At 46.9% G+C, this 20466-nt stretch overlaps 1 protein-coding gene across 2 annotated transcripts in view; it reads left to right on the forward strand.

Moving 5' to 3' along the window:
- The window catches only part of LOC109312309 (calcium/calmodulin-dependent protein kinase type IV-like), a 32234-nt gene extending 14236 nt beyond the window's left edge, over positions 1–17998 (forward strand). For both annotated transcript variants that reach the window (XM_019538279.1, XM_019538278.1), the window contains exons 5-12: positions 3659–3741; positions 5747–5819; positions 9724–9814; positions 10494–10568; positions 11682–11757; positions 12369–12495; positions 14183–14335; positions 15143–17998. In XM_019538279.1, the coding sequence (XP_019393824.1) occupies positions 3659–3741; positions 5747–5819; positions 9724–9814; positions 10494–10568; positions 11682–11757; positions 12369–12495; positions 14183–14335; positions 15143–15424 (960 nt within the window). In that variant the 3' untranslated portion in view covers positions 15425–17998. The remainder of the gene's footprint in view (positions 1–3658; positions 3742–5746; positions 5820–9723; positions 9815–10493; positions 10569–11681; positions 11758–12368; positions 12496–14182; positions 14336–15142) is intronic.
- Positions 17999–20466: the final 2468 nt, after the last annotated feature.

Genomic DNA, 20466 nt, shown 5'->3' on the forward strand with positions numbered 1-20466 from the left:
TCCAGATCTCGCCTCTTTTTGCTCTGTTTGCATCGCATGTTCTCCAGAGTCCTAGCTGTGCACTGTGCTCAGGGAAGACAGAGGAGATATGGCTTCTGGTGCTTTATAAATGCAATAGGAAATTCAGTTTCCCCTGGAATACAAGAACTAGGTACAGCTATTGGCTAGGCCTACCAGCATAACCCACTGGAGGGGTTTTAAACCACCATTTTTGTAAGGTTCTGCTCCCAAGTTCAAATGATTTAAAAAAAAAAAAAAAGACATTTCATTTCATTATTTACACTTGTGACTTCTCTGCACTCTGTGCTATCATTCAGCACTGACCCTGATAGCAGACGATAATAGGATTGTAAACTTTTGAAGTTAATAGGAAAATTATAGCGCTTCTGTGTATTATTATAATGCAATAAGCTGCCACATAGTGTCTCTTACGCTGCAGGGTCTCATGGCCTGTCACCCAGGCTATGTAGGTAATGATTAAAGCCCCATGAAATTCGCAGTGTCACAAAAGTCTTAAGAACCATGAAATTTTCTGTTTTCTTGGAGGGGGGAAGACAGTTGATATATTTTTGAGAGACCTGTTAATTCCAGATTTGCTGTATTGGCACAAAGGGACTGTGCAGACAAGCTCCCCTAGCATTACCCACACCCACTATATATCAATGTCATTAATTTATATTATTATTATTATTATTTATTTTTTGCTTCATTTGTGGCAAAACAGGGCTGATGACTCTAGGCATTTATTTCAAAAGATCCTAGGTGATTTAAGAGCCTAACTCCTATTTTCAAATGTAAATTGCGCCTTTGGGAGCCTAAATCCATGAGACGTGGGCTCCTAAAGGCTGGATTTTCAAAGGTATTTAGATGGGAAAAGATGCAGGTAGGCATCTCCTGGGATCTTCAGGAGGCCGGTGACAAATTTTTGGGGGGTTGCAGGCACCTCTGGAAGTCCACCTAGATGCCTAGGTGCTTTTGAAAACATTGTCCCTCCAAGGGTATGCTGGCTAGGAAGTCCTGTTCTGCATTTCTTTGTCACAAGGACACTTCGACTTAGATTTTTTGAAGCCTCAGGTTGGTTTCTTTGGTTTCATACCTTTTTAAATAATACTTTTATTAGAGGATTTCCTTTGGCATGAATAGAAACGTTGGCAATTAAAACCCTTTTGTTGAACATTTCTCCCCCAAATCTACTCGGCGGGTTCTGGTTGCCATAATTCTTGGCCTTCTTGGAAAGCCAAACACATCAGCATTTCTGTAGGAGTCGTAAGTGAAAACAGCTAGAAAGAGAAGTTGAACTGAACCTGGTCAGACCCACTGCTCAAGCTGGTGCCAGACATAAAGCTGGCAGCATCAATGAGAGAGGGGCCTCTGGATTTTAAAAATGATTTTGGGCTTGGATAATTGGAGGCATTAGAGCAGACAACCATTTTGATCAGGTTTTCATGGTGGTACCAGATCCTTCGTTCGTTCGAGCTGGCGTATCGCCATTGAAATCAAATGCCAAACCGTATCCGCTGAATATCTGGCCTTGTACGGTGTTGTGCAACTTGGTTTTCAGCGCCCTGTATGGCTCATTTCTGCATCACTGACTGGCCCATTATCTCTTAGAAAAAAAAGAAGACTAGCTAAAAATAGAGACCTAAACATGAGACATTCCCAAAATACCAGCCTGCAGAGTTATCTTTCCAATATGGCAGTCGAATGAAGCACAGAAACGCACAAGCCCAACCCCACCTTCCCTGCGCTCAGTGAAGACATACACTGCACTTTCTTTTCCTGGTCCATGCCTGGCCATATCTCACACCCATTAACTTCCATCCCCTCTGATCTTTCCTGCCATGCATTTGCCTTTGCACAGACCTGCATTTTGCATATTGGCTTAAGCTCCCATTCGACCCTAGAGCAGACGAACACCAGCCGACCCTCCCTGTGCCCCTGCTCGAAAGCTGGCAAAGAACAATTGTCTCAGCTATGGAATTGGTCTAATAAGAGTTATCACATTTACCCAAATAACCTTGTCATGGCTACAACCAACAATCCCAAGACATGGAAGATTACCAGGGCTTGGTTTTTGGAAAGCCTCAGCTCCCAGAGTCATGGGATTGTGTGAGAATCCTGACCCGCGTTTTTTTTTTTAGCAAAAGGCACGTTTGATTCTGCCTGTCTGACTACAGGCAAATAGGGCTGACTCCCTTTTTTTTTTTCTTATAAAAAGTCAGTTTTTCTGGTTTTAGAGTTAAGCTTGAAAACAGGACGTCTGAAGATTTGAATATAAGAAGCGTCATGATTTTGAAGTGCTTGGGATAGGCCATGCTGCAAATATAAGAGCCACATTTACTTTCTACCCTAAGACGGAGACCTTCATATGCGTGCACAAAACTCCCTCCAGGAGCTCCCCTGCGCCTGGGCCTTTCCCAGCCAGAGCTGAGTTGGCTCTTGCCCTGCAGCAAGCTTGTGCCCACCCTTTGACCCAGGGACCGAGTTGGGGGCACACCCAGAACATAGTCCTCCACAGCTTTGAAAGGGAGGCAGCAAGTCCTGGAGGGCAGAGCCTTTAAATGGGGCTGGTTTGTACCCCCACTTGTGCCACTAGCCTGCAGGAGGATGTGAAGCGAGTCTCCATACCTTAGTGTTCCCATCTGTACAATGGGGATAGTGATACTGCCACCTCTTAGAGTTCTGCTGATGAATGACGCTATATAGAGCTAAGCATTACAGTGTCTGGTTGGTTGGTTGTGGTGGGGGTTTGCCTCCTGCTATGGGAAGCAGATCATAAGCCAGAACAGCCCTGAGCCTGCTCAGCTGACACCAGGGATAAATCAGGCATGCTCTGTCTAGCCCTAGAGCAGAGGGAGGTTTTCCCCTGCTCTTTTTGCTGCAAGCGCCAGGCACTGAGTAACTGAGAATCAGGCCCGGGAGGTTTCAAGCATAATCCCAGCCCAACTGGAATCGATGGCAAAGCTGCCTTAAGCTTCAATGGGGCGAGCGTTGCACACGGGGGGATAGAATTCTCCAATTAGCAGAATTGAGAGGCTGAATGCAAAAGCCGAGAACAATAAGCTTCGCGAAGCGGCAGGAGCGCGGGCGACCGAGGTAGCTTAGTCATTCTCGCCAGGCTGGGGAAGCTGCTAAATTAAAAAGCTTTCACAGGATACAGTGAATTCCACTTACAATTAATGAGCCTGAAGACCCAGGGAGAATAAACGCATTGTGTGCCTGTCTGATTCCCTGTGCTAAGCTGCAATGGATTTCTCTCTTTTTTTTTTTTTAATTCCTGATGAAGCAAGCAAACCTGGCTCGGCGCAGGTGAAATATTCCACTGAAATAAATAAATAAGAAAAAAGGGTGGGGCCCCGGGCTGATGGCACTAATAAATCTGTTACATCCGCGCAATCTGTTCAGCATTTATTTATTCCTCTCACTGCTCCGCGCCTCCTTCAAATGCATCTCGTGAAGGAATTAACCTGTTCTGGGGAATAAATTGATTTGCGCTGAGTACATGGCTCTTCGAGGGTCCCCACTGCGTCTGTCTTGTAGTGGACACGGTTGGCAGAACAGCCTAATTCCGGTGATGGGGCAGCACGGGACCGCGGGACTGCAGCAGAGAGAGATGTCACCGTAGACCTTGGTGCTGAATTGTTATTGTTCTTTGCAGATCAAACTGAAGGAGATCTTTGAAACCCCCTCCGAGATTGCTCTTGTCCTCGAGCTGGTGACGGGAGGAGAGCTCTTTGACAGGTACTCTGCCAGACTGTCATTTAACCTGCGCATTGTTAATAAAAGCCGACAAATCTAGCCAAAGGAAAGAGAGAGAAGGTGGGAGAGGAGGGGCTGAGTGGTTGTAGGAATAAATTACCCGCTGGCCCTGCCGAGGCTCCGGGCTCCAGGCAGCTCAGGAAGCCGGACGAGTTGCAAAGGATTGATCAGGGCACGGTTTGCAGGCCTGGTTCTCTAAGCGCCTGCATCTTCCTAAAGGTAGCGATGAGTGTTTTTACATCGGCCTTGAATTGGTGTCAAATGGCTACACCCAGGACAGGCGATGGTGAACCAGCCCAAAACTCAGGACAGCGGGGGATGAGGCAGCAGCTACTCCTGACTTCTCATTCGACTGACTGGAGCCTCCAGAAAGGCAAGTGTATATCAGCCAGCTGCAAAGACTTTGAGCCCACTCCCAGAAACGGGTCTTGGAGCAGCCGCACCGAGCTCTGGGCTGCGGTTCACGTGCACAGGAGACATTTCTGGGCCAGAGGTCTGCTGCGTTTAGCTCTCCGCCGAAGCTAAAGGGAGCGGGGCCACATCCAGCCTGCTTGCCTGTTCAGGGAGGCTGGCTGGATATATGGCAATCTAGCCCCTTCCTCCCCCTCCCAAAGGCAATTAGCTGCACTGTTTGAGACTGGGGAAATGCTCAGACAAGTCTCCTGGGATCCTCTTGAGGAAAGCGGAATTGCAAAGCTGGGAAGTGTAAAAGGCCTCCCCCCACTTCCCCCTCAATATTTCCTGACTTAGAGAGAGGAACAAAGCAAACCCCTGCTTGGAGCATCTGTGGCAGTGCTCGCAAGGCAATTAGGGTGGGAGGCTTTAAAGCGTGGGGTATGTCGCTTATTCGGAGGGGCTAAGCCGCTGGAGTGGGGTAAATTGGAGCTGGCATCCACAGAGCGTGGCCTTGCTTGTGATACCTGCCTGCCAGTATTGGGGGTGGGTGAGAGATAATGAGCATAGCAGAGGAGAAGGAAGTCAAGTTGTTTCCTGCCCCAGGAGAAGAGCGGGGTCTACTGGTTAGAGCAGGGGTGTGGGGGTCTGGATGCACCGGTTCTGCCCTTAGCTCTGGAAGGCAAGTGTGAGCTCACGTTCAGGACTGGAGATGGATCAAATCCGCTGCTGCTTCTTTCCATTACACTCCAAGACCAGCAGCACAGGCTGCGCATGGCCCCGCTCCCCTCTCACTGGTGCTGCGGTCACAGAAACAGGCTTAACGACCTGGCCCAAATCCCACTGGAGTCACTGGGATGTGGGTTCAGGAAGACGCCCTAGGGGAATCCAGACATGGGAACCCAGCATAACGTGCATCCCTTCTGTTCAGAAGAGAAGTGGATTTGGCTTGTGAAGTGATCAGTGTTGTAACAGGGTGACAGGGGCTGAGGAAAGACCTGCAGATTTCACAAAGGACCTGATATGGTGTATCGGGGGCCCATTTTCCAGGCAGCTCCAGGAGGGGGTTCAGTCATCCTGGGTTGACCCTGACCAGAAGACTGCTGACGTGGTCAGAGAGCTCAGTCGCCAGGAGGAAAAAGTCTCAGGTCAAATGAAATGCTCTGCTGGATCTTAGGGCACGTGTTTTCTTTTCCTTTTAATATAATGAAGTGGAAGGACATTTTTAAATTAAAAGATTTCCCCCCCTGCCAAAATCAAAGCGTTTTGACTTTTTTTTAACTGTGTTCAGGTTTTTTTTGTCAGGCTTGTTTCTGGGTCCAGAAGGAATCTACCCACCCCAGCATCCCCCTCCTTTTTCTTGACAGTCTAACATCAGGTCTCTGGAGAAAGGGAGGACGTTTTCATTCCCTTTCCTAGGGACGATCTAGCAAGGAAAGGCCGGTAGTTTGTAGATGGACAGCTCCAGCATGCAGGCGGTTCTCAGGCTAGGGGGGAGCTCATGCAGCACATGCTGTGAACCAAAGCCCGTGGCCGCGACGCGTGGCACAGCTGCGGCAGCGTTGCGGTGACTTCTCTGCTGTCCCCCGTGCAGGATCGTGGAGCGGGGATTCTACAGTGAGCGAGATGCTGCCCACGTGGTCAAGCAGATCCTGGAGGCAGTCTCCGTGAGTCAGCCTCTTTCTCTAATTGTTGGGCCCTGCAAAGTCCTGGCCCTTGCACCTTCTCTGAGAGGGAGGAAGGTTCCCGGGTGGAAGCAGAGTCCCAGAGAGGTTCCAGTACGGCCAAACTGGAGAACCAGTGGGCTTCCCATTCAATCAAGAGACCAACGGCAGGATTCCTACTCCTGCCTCCATCCCGGATTCACAACGTGACCTTGGGTAATGCTGTGCCTTAGGGCACTGCCATACATTGAAATAAGTTGGGTGAAAACCAGCTATAAAGTTGTTACACATTGTCAAGCACTAACTTGGTAGCTGCTTGGCTCTTTTTATAGCTGGATCAACGTTTTTATGGCATGGTGATAATTCTGCATGTGTGGCCAGTTTACATTTATTGTGCAATTGCCCGGTTAATTGTGCAATATATGTAACGTGGCAAGGGCCCTGGTATGCGCAGGGGTATTGCTGTTACGGAGCTGCATGTGACTTCACAGATGCATGTAAACGGTTCGGAGCTGTGGTGCTGAGCAATGCAAAGCATGATAGCAGTTCTTCTCAAGCTCTTTATGGTCTTGCTTATTCTTCCCATTCTCCTGATAAACTCCAAAGAGGTGAACAAGGTGTCAGACTGGTAATGGGTCACAGACATTGTTTTGGCACGGAAGGAAGTGCTGGCTATTAAGGTGTTGTAATCAAGTTCAGCAGATTGGGGTTCAACACCTAACTCTGCAGTCATCCCTGGGTGACCTCCATTCTCTCCTTGGCTGTATGGAAATGGCAATATTTCCTCCTCCTTCCTCTTTGTCTTGTCTAGTTAGACTGAGTTCTTGGGGAGTAAAGACTTTCCCCGTATGGACAGGGCATAGCACAAGGATCTCAATTAGGCGCCACCATAATAGAAACACAGGCTTCAGATTGGGTGCCAGATCTCCAGCGGGGCTGGAGATGAAAGGGTGAAGAGCACCGGAGCACACCTGAGGAAAAAAAGGCTGTATTTGGGCTTTTGTTTTATTAACTGGAGGCCCTTCCCCACCTGTTAAGGTCACCCGTCTCCCATCTCAAAGATCAGCAGCCTGTGAAATTAAAAGCGCAGCAGCAGCTCCCCAGATCCACCGCCCAATTATGGGGGAGCCCAGGCACATGGTGTATGTGGAAAAGGGAGAGCTGGGGAAGAGAAGGGGAAAAAAAAATAGCCCCAATCTTGAAGCTGTCAGTCCTGATCCCTCCCCACCGTAGCGAGGAAAATGCCAGGTGCTCTGAGCGCAGCCTCCCTGCCAACGCAGAAGCATCGGTGCTCCTTTTCTTATTCTGCCTCAGTGACTTTCCTCTTGCTCGTGCTCTGCTTGCATGTCAAAGCGAGATCTTTCTGCTTTGCTGTGCTTGGCTGGCACTTGGAGCCGAACCTGGCATCTAAAAATAAAGCTGTGTTCTCTCTGTTGCATACGCTGTCTTTGGCCATCAGCAGCCAGGCACACGCCGGAGTCAAAATTTTGCTGGCAGTTGTGCTGGGGCTGCAAGAGGCAGGCCAGATCAGAGCTCGCTCGGTGACAGCTGCTGCGCCCCGGTCCCTACTCCATATTAATTACCATGTCGCTGGCTGAATGCATCTAGGGCAGGGCTCCCCTGCAGGTACTGGTCCCTGCCGGAGGCAGGATACCAAACTGGAGAGCAGTGAGCCAGAGGCAGGATGAAAAATAGATATGCTCGGGGTCAAAGTGTCACCATCACGGTCTCTTTAGTGTGACCCTATCTGATGGCAAAAGCAGTATGGTCCAAACTGCTTTGCAAAGGGGATCTAGGATGCTGCATGGAGATGCAGACCCCGGCGAGTCCCATATTCAGGATGATAAAAGGCTGGAAAAGAGATAGCAGGTGAGAGAGGAGATGTTGTAGGGATAAAGGCAATGGCCTTTGTTAGGAAAAAAAGGAAACCCTCAGCTAAGTGCAACAGTCCTGGGCACTCACCCTGGGGTTGCATGAACAGAGAGGCTGAGCTGAGCTGCATCCTGGCTGTTAATCGGTGCTAAAGTGACAGTCCAGCTGGAGGCACAAGATGCAAGGCCTCTTGATTTTTTAAAATTTTTTTTTAAGCTTTGGAGGACGCAATCCAGGTCTCAAGGAAACCCTGAATTCAGCCCACCTGTGGCTGAGGCCAGTGGATCAGCATTGGAGAAAGAAAAGCTCTCTCCAACAGTCAGGTCCAAAGGTGCCATTTGATGAGCTGTGAATCCCTCAGCCCAGACCAGAGACCACTGTCAACCTTGCTGGTGGGGCCACAACAGCCCTGCCCCGGTGAAGTGGTTGTGTGACCCCACCGCCTTGTAGGAAGCAGAACAAGCTGCCGCGGTGCTGGCTTGCCTAGTCCTATGGTGCTGGCTGCAGCTAGGGGAACTCCATCAGCCTCCCTTCATAGGGGAGGCCCTAGATGGCTTCACATCCTCCCTGCAGCTGGCAGTTCATGAAGCCTGGACTCAGGATTTTGGCTTTAGGGGGAGCTTGTCATGGCTGTGGCTGGTCCTGGCGAGGGCTGTCAGCCTGCAGCCGCGAGATCTGCCAGGCAGCAGAAGCATTTGTGTGCAACTGAAAAATCACTGCCGCTCACGGAGGTCCTCAACGTCTATTGTTCGGAGGAGCTGCCGCTTACGATCGGCAGCGAGGGAGAAGATAAAAGAGAGAGAGAAAAGAGCTGGGGCTTGTATTCGGAAGGTCACCGTGTCTCTACGTGAAAGGTCAGATGAAATGAAGGAGTTTCTATGGCAACAGAGGGTTTAAAAATGGAAACTCCTGGCAGAAAATTTCCTTCGTCAGCCCCGTGGACGTGGCGCGTCACTCCATGCAGGCTCCAGAGTGGGCGGCGATGTGCTGGGGGCAAAGGTGTCCATCGGGCACAGTGTTCGCCAGAAATAAATGGTGTTCGTAGCGGTGCCCGGCTTGCTGAGCCAGTGTGGCACGCTGCAGGGAATGACGGGTGCTGGGGAGCCCCGGCTGCCGTGCTCCCAGTCGCCAGGCCAGGCTTAGAGAAAGAAGGGGGATAAGCAGGTGCAGGGTGTGTGAGATACGGGTACCACGCACCCACGGGGTTCTCGCTACCCTGGCCATGCCCAGGGGAGCAGCAGTCTGTGATGGCACAAAGGGAATAGTTCTCTGTACCCGGCTCCAACCCTGATTGTTTCAAGCCGCATATTTGTGAGCTCTCCCATAAGGTGCAGCTGGTGTTTTTACTAAGGGAGCAGCAGGGCTGGTGCTGCCCATAGGGAGCCATCTCTGCCTGGAGGAGCTCGCAGTCTCTGAACAAGGCAGAGGAAGAGCGGTGCACAGGGACGACACGCAGTCCAGCTCTCCTGACTTCCAGCGGAGATCTGTAGTTGACCGGGTGCACCGTCTCACTGGCAGTCAGTGTGCACACGCCTACACACACTCCTTCCTTGCTCCCTTTGTCTCCTCCTCTCTTCTTTTCACCTTCTTGCAAGCACCATCCTCTGCCCTCCAAATCCCTTCTTCCCAGTCCTTTATCACACGTGTCTTGTCCACTGTATATTTTGTGCCTGTTGCATATGGAGTAACACCAGATGACTGGCATGTTCCTGTTGACTGGGAGCACTCGGGCACAGCAGAGCATGACGCCTTCTTCTCCCTTTCATCTGTGCTGGTCTGGAGAAGAGCAGTGAACTCTGCCTAAGCCTGAGCAGAGATGAGCAGTCTGGGTTTTGTGGGAATGAAAGTCCCTTTCCCATTGCCAGAGCCCTAGCAATGAGAAAAGGCCTTTGGCACGGGAAGCCCTCTTTCTTTGCAGTCTTGGTTTGGTGAAATAAAAATGAAGCCTTGGGAATGCACGTGAGTGTGTTGTGATTTTTGTCTGGACCTGAGCTGGCTTCCCCCAACCACTTTTCGGCCTTTTCTCTGTCTCCAGTACTTGCATGAAAATGGAGTCGTCCACCGTGACCTGAAGCCGGAGAACCTGCTGTATGCAGACCTGTCCCCCAACGCCCCGCTCAAAATCGGTACGTTGGCAAAGCCGCCATCAGCGTTAGGCTGTCTGCTGCTGTGTGCAGAGGCAGGAGGGAGCGAGGATTTGGCCCTTTGTTTCAGAAGTCCCCAGTTTGCCCCTCCAGCAGAGGCTTGGCCCCAGGAGGTGGGTTCTGTTTCCTTCAGATTCAGGCCCACCCCTCATCTTTGCCTTTTCCCTCCCCTTGCCCCCAACCCCCCACCCACACACGCTGGGTTCATCTACACATTCATTAATGTGCAGTGGTTACTCTGCATTTAGTTTAGTGCTTAATGAAGTACTAACTAAATGCACAGTAACTACAGTTACTGCAGTGCACAGTAGCGTCAACGCATGTTTTTTTTTATTGATGCTTACTGTGCAGTAGACTAATACTACTGTACAGTAGCATATTAGCACAGTTTTTGCCTTGCATGCTCCGGCGCAGTGTTATTAGGCTACTGTGCATTAGGCATCTCATGTAGACGCGCCCACAGAGTAGCATCCATTGCCTGTAGCCACTTCACTGCCCGCAGGGACTTACTGCTCCTTCGGTTGAGCCTAAAAGAAGGTTGAACCATGAAGCGTCCCCTGGTTTGAACAGGGTCTGCCACTGGCCAAGAGCTCTCGCTGCCGACAGCTGTCAGCGCTTGTCAGCCTAATGATACCTCTCCTGCCTGTCTGTCTTCTTAAAGGTGATTTTGGGTTGTCCAAGATAGTGGATGAGCAAGATGCCATGAAAACTGTTTGTGGCACTCCAGGGTATTGTGGTAAGTGCACGAGAACGAAGGGACTGCGGTAATCTGCTTAGCAGGCGCTGGGGGAAGGTGTGTCTCGTGTCAGTCGTACGTCCCCTGAGACGGCATGTGGAGCGCGGTGACAGGTAGACAGTCAAAGAGCTGCTGCTGTGTGTGACAGGGAACCATCCTATTGCCCAGTCTCCCGCTCATCCAGGGCGGGAGAGAAAATGGCACCATTGATCAACAAAACCTCTCAGGCCCAAATCTGCATGACTAATTAGTGATGGAGGTGCTCCACTTTCTGGGTATCTATTCCAAAACCCCTTTAAAGGGTCCCGATCTTCAGAAAGGACCAAATCCCCTACCTCCTGTAAGCGAGGCATTCAACATTATTCGTAACTTGTGCAAGGTACGATGTGGGCTGCTCCTTTAGAAGATGCCATCATTTTTCTTTTTAATTACATTGTTGTTTGATACTAAGGCTCAGATTTTCAAAGCCTGACTTTGCTACTAAAATTGATGGGATTCAGGTAAGCTCAGCCAGAGGCTCCTAAACCACAGTTAGTGGTTCACAGTTCACAGGTGTCTGCCTTTGCAATGCAGAGTTTGAAGATGAAGCAGCCTGGAAGAATTTTGTGGTTCTGCTTTTGGGTATAATAGATTTGTCCCCTGTTTCGCTTTTGGTTCTTACATTCTTTAGTCCAGTGCTTTCTTCTTGTGTCCTGAATGCTGCAAGGGGATCTTGCTTCCAAACAAATTGTGTATCTCATTGACACACGTTTCACCCGTTGAAAAGAGTTCTCTTTGTGTCCATAGAGTGAAAGCTCTTTAACAAGTAAATTTCTGGTCCTAAATCACTTGATGCCACCTCTTTAGAGGATGTGGCTTGAAATGGAAGTTAGTTCTGAAAGTTTGAAACCCTGTCATTGCTTTAAGATGGCTGAGCCCTTACATTCCTCTGTCCCTTAAATTCCTTTGTCCCTTAAATGGGGAGAATGGCATTGGCCAACCTCACAGAGGTGTTGGGGGGATGAATACACTAAAGCCCACAAAGCAGTTTGACGTGGTGGTGATGACTGTAGGGTGTTGGCAGATGCCCGTCACGTGTGTGTGTGTGTGTGTGTGTCTAACTTATGCTTTCAGCCCCTGAGATCCTCCACGGTTGTCCTTATGGCCCTGAGGTGGATATGTGGTCCGTGGGTGTCATCACATACATACTGTGAGTAATGCTGACAGCCACCTACCCATGCATCCCTGCTTCCTTTTCTTACCATCCTCTATACGTGGAGAGTACTGACTTGCATCTGCAAACAGGTCTGGTATTTGCACCAGTTTGCTGCTTTGCCTTCCACGGGGCTCACACTAACTGTAACAAGACAGCAGCTTTCCAACTGATGTGATAGACTCCTCTCCTTGTGCTGTATGCTGAAGTGGATCAGGACTAGTGGAAATTTGTAAGAAAAGTAAAGTAACCGAGTCTGTTTGCCATGGCCAATGCAAGACTGTTCCCTAGGTTATGTTCTTCAGTGTTTTGTCCACTGCAGTGCACTACGGTGTCCCAGGCTCTAGGGCTTCCACCATTTTACTAGACTGCTAAAGTTTTATAGATCTTTGTGTTTGTCTGCACGGGGAAGACGGTGCACAGGAAACTAAAGTGAGACTTTACAGCTCTAATGCCCTGTGTAAATGCACATTGCAGAGTATTCACATAAGGCATTCTTCACCATGTGTTAACTGCATGCTAATTTCCCTGAGTCAGAAAAGATTTCTAGGCACTGTCCAGAGCTTCCTATTCCTTTCTTTTAATTCCATTCCATCCTGTATTTTCAGGCTTTGTGGGTTTGAGCCATTTTTTGATCCAAGAGGGGACCATTACATGTACAGCAGGATACTGAATTGTGACTTTGAATTTGTATCCCCTTGGTGGGATGAAGTTTCCCTCAATGCCAAGGACTTGGTAAGTTCTCCAAGATTGGTAGCGTAAGAAAGATGCTGTTTTTTGGAAGAAATGATATGTTCTGTTGTAAGAAACATGAGGATATAGTCGTGCTTTCTGCTAGAGAACAAGCTGAGTTGACAGTAGATACTTTGTTGGTATAGCAGTCTGTTAGGGATGTGATTTGATTTGATTTGATTTTTGTGTTCATTAGTCATTCCTATGCCAGGAAAACCTCCAGTGTAGACACTGTTATGTGATCCAAAAAGTGCTTTTGCCATGATAGTGCATTTCATTTTGGGAACTGGCATAACTATACCTACAGACATGTTCTTTATACTATAAGGGATGTCTACTCTTTGGACAGTTTGCTGGGATAGCTTTATGGCAGCCTCTTTCTAATGAAGCCTAAGAGTATGTTTGCACTGCGGTCAGAGATGAGCTTGCCGTGTGGGTAGTCAAACCAGTCTGCATCTAATTCGTTCAAGACCCAACAGCAGCATAGTGCAACAGCATGGAGTTGAGGATGTATCAGGATCCCATTGTGCAGCCTGTACTGGTGCCCGTGCTGACATAACTCCACTAGAAATACTGTAATGAAGTTAAAGCTCTATATAGTCTCACTCCTGTTGCAATAAGGATGTCCCCAAGGTGTAAGACCTGTTGCGGTGCATTGGGCTGTGACTGGTAACTGGAGAGAGACTTTCTGTCCTATGACTTCTGCTTTTCACGTGCTGCATGACTGCACACCCTGGGCCTCTGGGTGCCTGTACCTAAGAAGTGGAGGGGCCTTACCTCACGTCAGCTTAATTTTCAGTGAAGAATTCATCCTAACCATCTTGGGCACCCGTGTATAGACAAGGCTTTGGTTTCTCTATGTGCAGAAGGAGGATAGTGATGTGTTGTTAGAGATCTCTGGGGGAACTGCTCTGTATTACGGTTGTTACTGTTGTTATTAATAATAACTATTACTAATATGTCACAATCATTCAAACTGTCCAGCTTCACAGAGCAGTCATGCTGAAGTGCATTCCTCAACCCTTAAGGCGTGAGAAAATACACGAGAGGATGCATTTAGCACATCTTTATCCTTGCATGCTAGGACATAGATAAGAAGCAACAAATAAGTTTTTATAGCAAAAATGATTCAGCTGGATGAAATACCTATACAATAATCAGAAGCATTTGAAAGCCCAAACTCCTGCTGCTTCCAGCAGGGATGTGTAAATGAAAATCATTTAAATTTAGCATTGACTATGAATGTTCATCATGACCTTATCAACTGATAATGTACATACCTGGCAATAAAAATACTGTTTTGAAAAATACAGGAGCACGGGGTCTGCCAAATTGAGCCAGACAAATGGTTCTCATATTCTTTCATGTTTCTGGCTGCGATTCATAAAAGCACTTAGGCACCTGCCTAAACACCCTTCCTGAATAAGGATGCTCTTTGAATCAGGGACTCTGTTAGCCGGCAATGCTGAATGCTATAGAGGAAGGTAATCCTATATTCTGCACTGATTTGTGCTCTGTTCTGTATGGGATAAACTTTTTTCCTGACCCCTGCTGGTGATCATTTTATGCTTTAAGGCATGAAGCTCCAGAGCCCTTGCAATTGCATCCTCCATGCTAGGACTGCAGATGACCTTCATTATATCACATAGCCGGTTCCTCCTGCATGTGTTTATTTGAAATCTGGCTGTAGGTTCGGAAACTGATAGTGCTGGACCCACAGAAGAGGCTCACGGTACAGCAAGCCTTGGAACACCCCTGGGTCACGGGGAAAGCAGCTAAATTTGCTCACATGGATAGCACACAAAGGAAACTGCAAGAGTTTAATGCCAGAAGGAAACTGAAGGTAATGATACAGTGTCTTGCTGTGCATCACTCCAACACAGTCTGTATTGACCTCCCTGCTAAATGCACTACACAAATGGGGACTGCAAATGGGCTTTGAGGTGAGCTGAGCAAAGATCCCCATGGGCGAGTAGCATTACTGACCTGTGAACTTCACACTTACAGTTGTATTAAGTGTGTGCAAAGTTGGAAGCTAGGGACATGCTCTCGTGCAATTAGAAGAAACTCAATGATGAATTTTAAAACAAACTATCCAACAAAAAAAAGATTCCGTCTCCTCCCCTCTGGGCTGGCCTACTTTTATTTGATTTCTTGCAAGAAGACACTTTATCTGTGACCCAAACTAGATCCTAAATCCTTAGAAGCAAGAAACATAGCACATAGATTTCATTGACATTAGGGCTGGAAGCGACATCACGAGATCATTGGGTCCAGCCCCCTTCCCCAGGGGCAGGAAGTCAGTTGGGGCCACATCACCCCAGCAAGATAAGCATCCAAGCTTTTCTTAAAGGTATCCAGAGTAGATGCTTGCACCACTTCTGCAGGGAGTGATATATAATTCCCAGTTATCTGTGGTCTTTGCTATTCAACTCACCCCATCTCACTGGCCTTATGGGAAATAATAACAGCTATAACAAGATTATTTTGTCTAGAGCTTTTGATTTCATCAGTGCAGGCTTGAGAACCTCTATAGCCATTTCCTGTAGCACCAGAGTGTTTCAGAAATTATAGTTGAGTAGGAAATCACTAAAGCCCATACCCGCTTCACTGCTCTTCATTAATGTTTCTTTCTCGTTTGCCTTAAAAGGCTGCAATGAAAGCTGTAGTGGCTTCTAGCCGTCTAGGTAACCACGGGCATCACGACAGCTCCAGAAACGGACGTAGTCGAGAACGTACCAAAGCATCTCACCTGGCTCAAGGGCCTGAGAACTCCTGCCTTCCTGAAGGTCCTCCTAACCCCTCTGTGTCCGGCCTGCAAGCTGCCACTGCACCGCGTCCCTTGGCAAAGGCCGAGAACCTCGGTGCTTTCCGAAGCAGCTGCCCGGCGGCTTCCAAGGTTACGCTGAACGGCACGAGCTGTGAAAGTTAACACTGTCGAGGAGGCCTATTACCGCCTTTGAATAAGCAATATCCCCCTGACTCTTGGACACATCCCTGTAGAGAGGTGGGGGAAAGGAAGAATCAGTGATGGAAGGAGCACTGGGGAAACCATTGGAAACTGGGACTCTGACTAATACGTAGTATGTTGTAGGTGGGCTTTGATAAGCACTTGGTCTGCCATGTGAAGCATCTTTGTTTTAATGTCCCATTTCCAGTACAGTTGTAACTGGTCACTGTTGGGGGAAGTGGGGGTGCTTGTACTAAGAAGCCACGGGTGGGTAAGTTGGTCTCCAGACAAACATAGTACTTATGGCCATCTTGCCCCATGTGGCATATAAAAGAAGAGCAAACGGCCGAAAAAAATAATTTTTACCTTCCGTACTAAGGAAATAACATTCTCTTTGTGACTTGTTTTATAACGTAAAGTAGATAGTCGTTGTCAGTGTTACATAAGGAAAGAGGGTAAATCCATATTATTATTATAATTATTATCCATATGATCTAGCTGAGGGATACTGGCATTTTAGGTACGGGTTGGTAGGAACATTTGAACCTAGAATTATGGTCCTATACAAATAAGAAGTGCTTGTCAGCGATTCTTTTATAATCTGTGGGTAGCAGAGCCCGGTTTGATTTGGGCTTCCAGTGCAGCGAAGTTTCAGTTGCTCTTAAAATGTTCACTCCTGCTCTGAGGTTAACAGATTCTTGGTCTGACAGACTGAAATAACGTGATTCTTAACAACAGAGACAATTGGCTAAGTAAGTTGAGATTCTGTGTTTGCTTTTTATGCCACGATGTCCATGGTTAACATTAACAATGAGCAATGCAAATATTTCTACCGAGCACTGTAAGACTTTGTAACATGTAAAAAGTACTGCTGTTTCTCCACTGCAGAAAATGCCTTTGTACAACATAATGCTGGGGGAGGTTAAGATCATTTAAATCAATGGATAGGTTATTTGGAAACCCCCCCAGTTAGCATTTTTGTAAGCAATGACATAAACTTTTGGGTAATCATGCATAAGGGTCAGATTTGTGCAAAGTAGGTTGAAAATCATATTCAAACCATTCTATCAAGGCACTGGCTGTGTGGGTGAAAGCCTCGGCTGGTATGAACCAGTAGGGCTCTATTTAAGTTAACAGTGCTACGCTGACTTAAACCAGTCAAGGATTTGGTCCAAAGAGTACAGCAATGCGATCCAAACAGAAAACCCAAACTGTAAGAGACTGCAGTGTGTAAATAAGGCTCATTTTGGTACTCTGTATATACAATTCAGTATCTGATAACTAAGGGCTTGCAAAGAAACCTTACCTTTTTGCTTAACCTTCACTTAAAGTGTTAGTTTGTCAGATGCAGACAGCTTGCTAGAAGATGAAGGGAACCAAGACATGGAACTGTAAAAAAAAAAAAAAAAAAAAAAAGAGGCAACAAAGGTGACAAATGGGAGGATGATCAGAGTTCTTCACAGCACAAGTAGGAAGTGGAAAGACTGTGCATAAGGGTTTAGAAAGTTATTCTGGTCCCCTTGTTGAGTGTTTTGAAGTGAAGCCAAACAGATATAGCAAAGAGAGATTAAATCTAAACAGGTTTTGCTGATGAGGAAAGAACTCATTCTAAGTAAAAAGGTTTTCCTTGAATTAACATTTATGTCTTATTTGGGAAATGGGTCTCTGAGAAGTGCAGAGAAGGATATTGGTTTGGATCAAGAAGATTACCGTTTGGGAGTAATATGTATAGCAGAACAGAATGTGGAGTTCTGGAAATACCCAATTAAAGACTAATGTCGATCGTGTTAATATAAGGAGGGAACAATTGGAACAGAGGAGAGAGGGGTTTTTAATGCACTGTGTTAATTGACCACACACAATGCTGAACACTTTTGGCACTCAGCTTGAAGAAGTCTTTGGGTGAAATCCAATCCCCATCACAGTCGGTGGCAATTTTTGCATAGATTACAATGGGGTGAGTGCTTCACCTGTCAATGTGTGCTTTGTTTAAGCATGTGTTTAACTGTTTTGCAAGATCAGGACCTCAGTGCTTGGCGTACCTTACAGGATCCAGGTTATAAAATTTAGGACCCAAGTTTGTGAAAGGCTGAATAAGTCTAGTGCTTACTTTAATGAGTGTTTTGGGTATTCTTCATTTTTTCTGGACTGGCTATTTTGGGGGGAAAAAGCAAGACAGGAAGAGAGAGAAGGATTTAGTTAAGGTGGTTATCAGCCCTCAGGCCTGCGAGACCAGAGAGAGGGAGAGAAAAAAACAAAACAAAGGCTACTGCAGCGATAGAAAAAACTTAAGGGAAAACTGTAAGCCAGAAAGGAAAAAAAAATGTTAATGCCTTTTATGTCATGTCAACAACAAATGATTCTGTAAGCAACTGTATTTAAAGATAGAGAAGATACACTCCAGGGAGTAAACCTAAATAGAACGTGCAATTTTGATCTGTAGATAGGTTTTCAGAATGTGTTTTAAAAACGATTCACAGATTCAGTCTAGTGCTAATGTTTTCCATGTTAAAGGTATTTATAAGCATAGTGGTAAATAATAAAATATCAATTATGGAATGCACTGATCCTTTGCGTTTGCTGCTGAGCTGTCAATTGGAGGGTGAGAGGTTTGTAGATTGTTTTGCTTATCTGATAGGAACAAGCAACACTGTGCTGGGGGGTTTTTTCTGGTTTTGTTTCTTTTTTCCTCCAAATGTCTGAGTCTGTTTTCACATGAAAAAAAATATTTGGGGGCCTAAAGGGACTAAATACACCTGGGTTCTTATGGATTTTTTTACTACATGAGTTCTACATCACTGCTAGGAAAAGCTAAAGGAAAGGATTTGCTGCGTGATTTTGCTTTGTAAGAAAGTCCCTTAGGGTATATAAGCATCAGCTTTTCCAAAGAAGTCACCTGTTACCCAAGTGGATTATGTTATGTTTGCAAAAAATCTAAAAATAATTGGAACTACCTTGTTATGCTGGACTAGAAACAGTATGTCCTAATAGCTCTTAGGTAGATGTGCTGCAGTCAGTATGGCTGATTTTGAGCCCAATGCTATGTTCCCTGTGTACTGTACCATATGGGGCAAGTGGCCAGAAGATCTGTTTTAAAGACTTGGCAATCAAATTTCAATAACAAATTGGAAAGGCATGATAGTACGCCAAAAGGGAACCCATCAGGAGACCGGCAGGAAGGAAACCTTAATACTTGGTGTTCAGATGGTAAATCAATAGACAAGAAGTCCTTTACATGTCAGGCTGATCTAGCCAGACGTTAGCCAAATTATGATGAATCATCTAATGGCATGAAGTTAGAGTGAACTTATCCTTTGTGTTGACGCTTTGGTTTAGAAGTAAAGTCATCTCAGTTTGCCATATCTTAACGCCCCTTTCCTTCTGAATAAGGCCATCTACACGGTTACTGCTCTTAACTTTGCACCTTTAGCTAATTCAGGGCAACTTTCCTGAGTGTCCCGCATAGACAAGCCACCAGCTGTACGGAGACCAACAATGCTACCTGGCTCCCTTCTCAGGATCCAGTGAAGAAGCAACCACGTAGTCAGCATTAGGCATCCTGATATGCATGGCTTTAGGCTTGATGAAGCCATTTCACTCTAGGCTGCCCATTTTGTGTGCATTTTGATACGAGAGTACATTTATAGATTTCCATTCAATCCAGCAGCTGGATGGGATGACATTCTGTGACTCCTTTAAATATAGGTTTATAAACTACCTGCCCGGTCCAAGGTGAACTGTACTGGAATTAGAGTGTGTTGTGAGTGCTGAGACCAGACTTTAGGAAGTCAGAAAGCCCACCATCACTAAAATGGTTTGACTTTCCTAAGGTCAAGATACCAAATGGCTGTGTCTTTTTCCAGGAGGCTGAAAGTCTCCTTGAACCTAAATGGACCATCAAGCTACCATGGTAAAGGCAAGTCAGTTTCTGGTCTTGGAGTGATGTGACTACCATCGTGCCCAGCTGCCTTTGACTCCTGGCTCAAATAACTCCGCATACTTTTGCAACTGGGTCAGCAAGAGACTAGAGCAAGCCTCAAGCTGATGCCTCTGAAGCCGTAGCTAGATATTTTAAACCCCTTTCACAGTGCAACCCCTCTTCTCGAGAAGGAAAATTGAAGAAAAACCCTTTTTTCCCCCCTTGCTGTGACCCACTTACGAACTGGCTTTGATTGATGCCTTTGAGGACTGTGCAGGACTGGGTTTTTGTTTTTTGTTGTGGCACCAGTGCTAAACTATACACCTTGTGAAGAATGTAGTTAAACTGAAAAAGCCCCAGCTTTCTGTCCAGGGAGTGATTTCACAATGCAGGCCTGAGGGATGCATAATGGGCCATGGCCTTTCGCTGATATAAACAGTAGCAGTATGAGCCCCTGGTTAGTGTATGTTAATGACTGCAGCGTATTCAGCTGCTGGCCTGAGGACGAGATACCCCTGCTGGCTAGCAGATCGCTGCTTTTGGGACCCTGCTGTCATATTAGCTAGACCCATTTCAAAACACAGCAGGGCGAGGAAAAGACGCTGCGTGCTGTCTTCCTCCACAGTACACCACATAAAATGTGTCACATCACAGTGTGTTCCAGGGTGAAGGCGGTTGTGACATCAATGCATTGTCGCCATGGTTGTAAAGCCGACAGCACTGTGTGGTGACATTGTGAGGGTCCATTGTAACGGGGGACTTTGTTGCATAGCAGCACACAAGGATGGTAAGGTGATATGATTACGGCGCATGGCAAGTTTGGGTCATATTACAATGAAGCGGTGACAAGACGCTGGCCACAAATGTGGCAGCACAGTGGGATCCGCTCGTTAAAATATGTTCCAGGCTTGTCCCCTCTGTGCCAGAGACATGGAGGATACCACTCGGTGGCAGACTTTTGCAAATGATGTTCTTTAGCTGTAAAAATTCCCCAGGCACGACTAAACTCCAGGCTGATGAAATGGTGACGTTTTCCATTGCCCAGTCCGGAAACTACAGCAATATAGAACGGTGTTGAACGAAGAATTGCCACTCTGTTAACTGA

The sequence above is a fragment of the Crocodylus porosus genome, unplaced genomic scaffold (assembly GCF_001723895.1).
Source record: "Crocodylus porosus isolate Cpor-Errol unplaced genomic scaffold, CroPor_comp1, whole genome shotgun sequence".
NCBI classification, from domain to species: Eukaryota; Metazoa; Chordata; order Crocodylia; family Crocodylidae; genus Crocodylus; species Crocodylus porosus.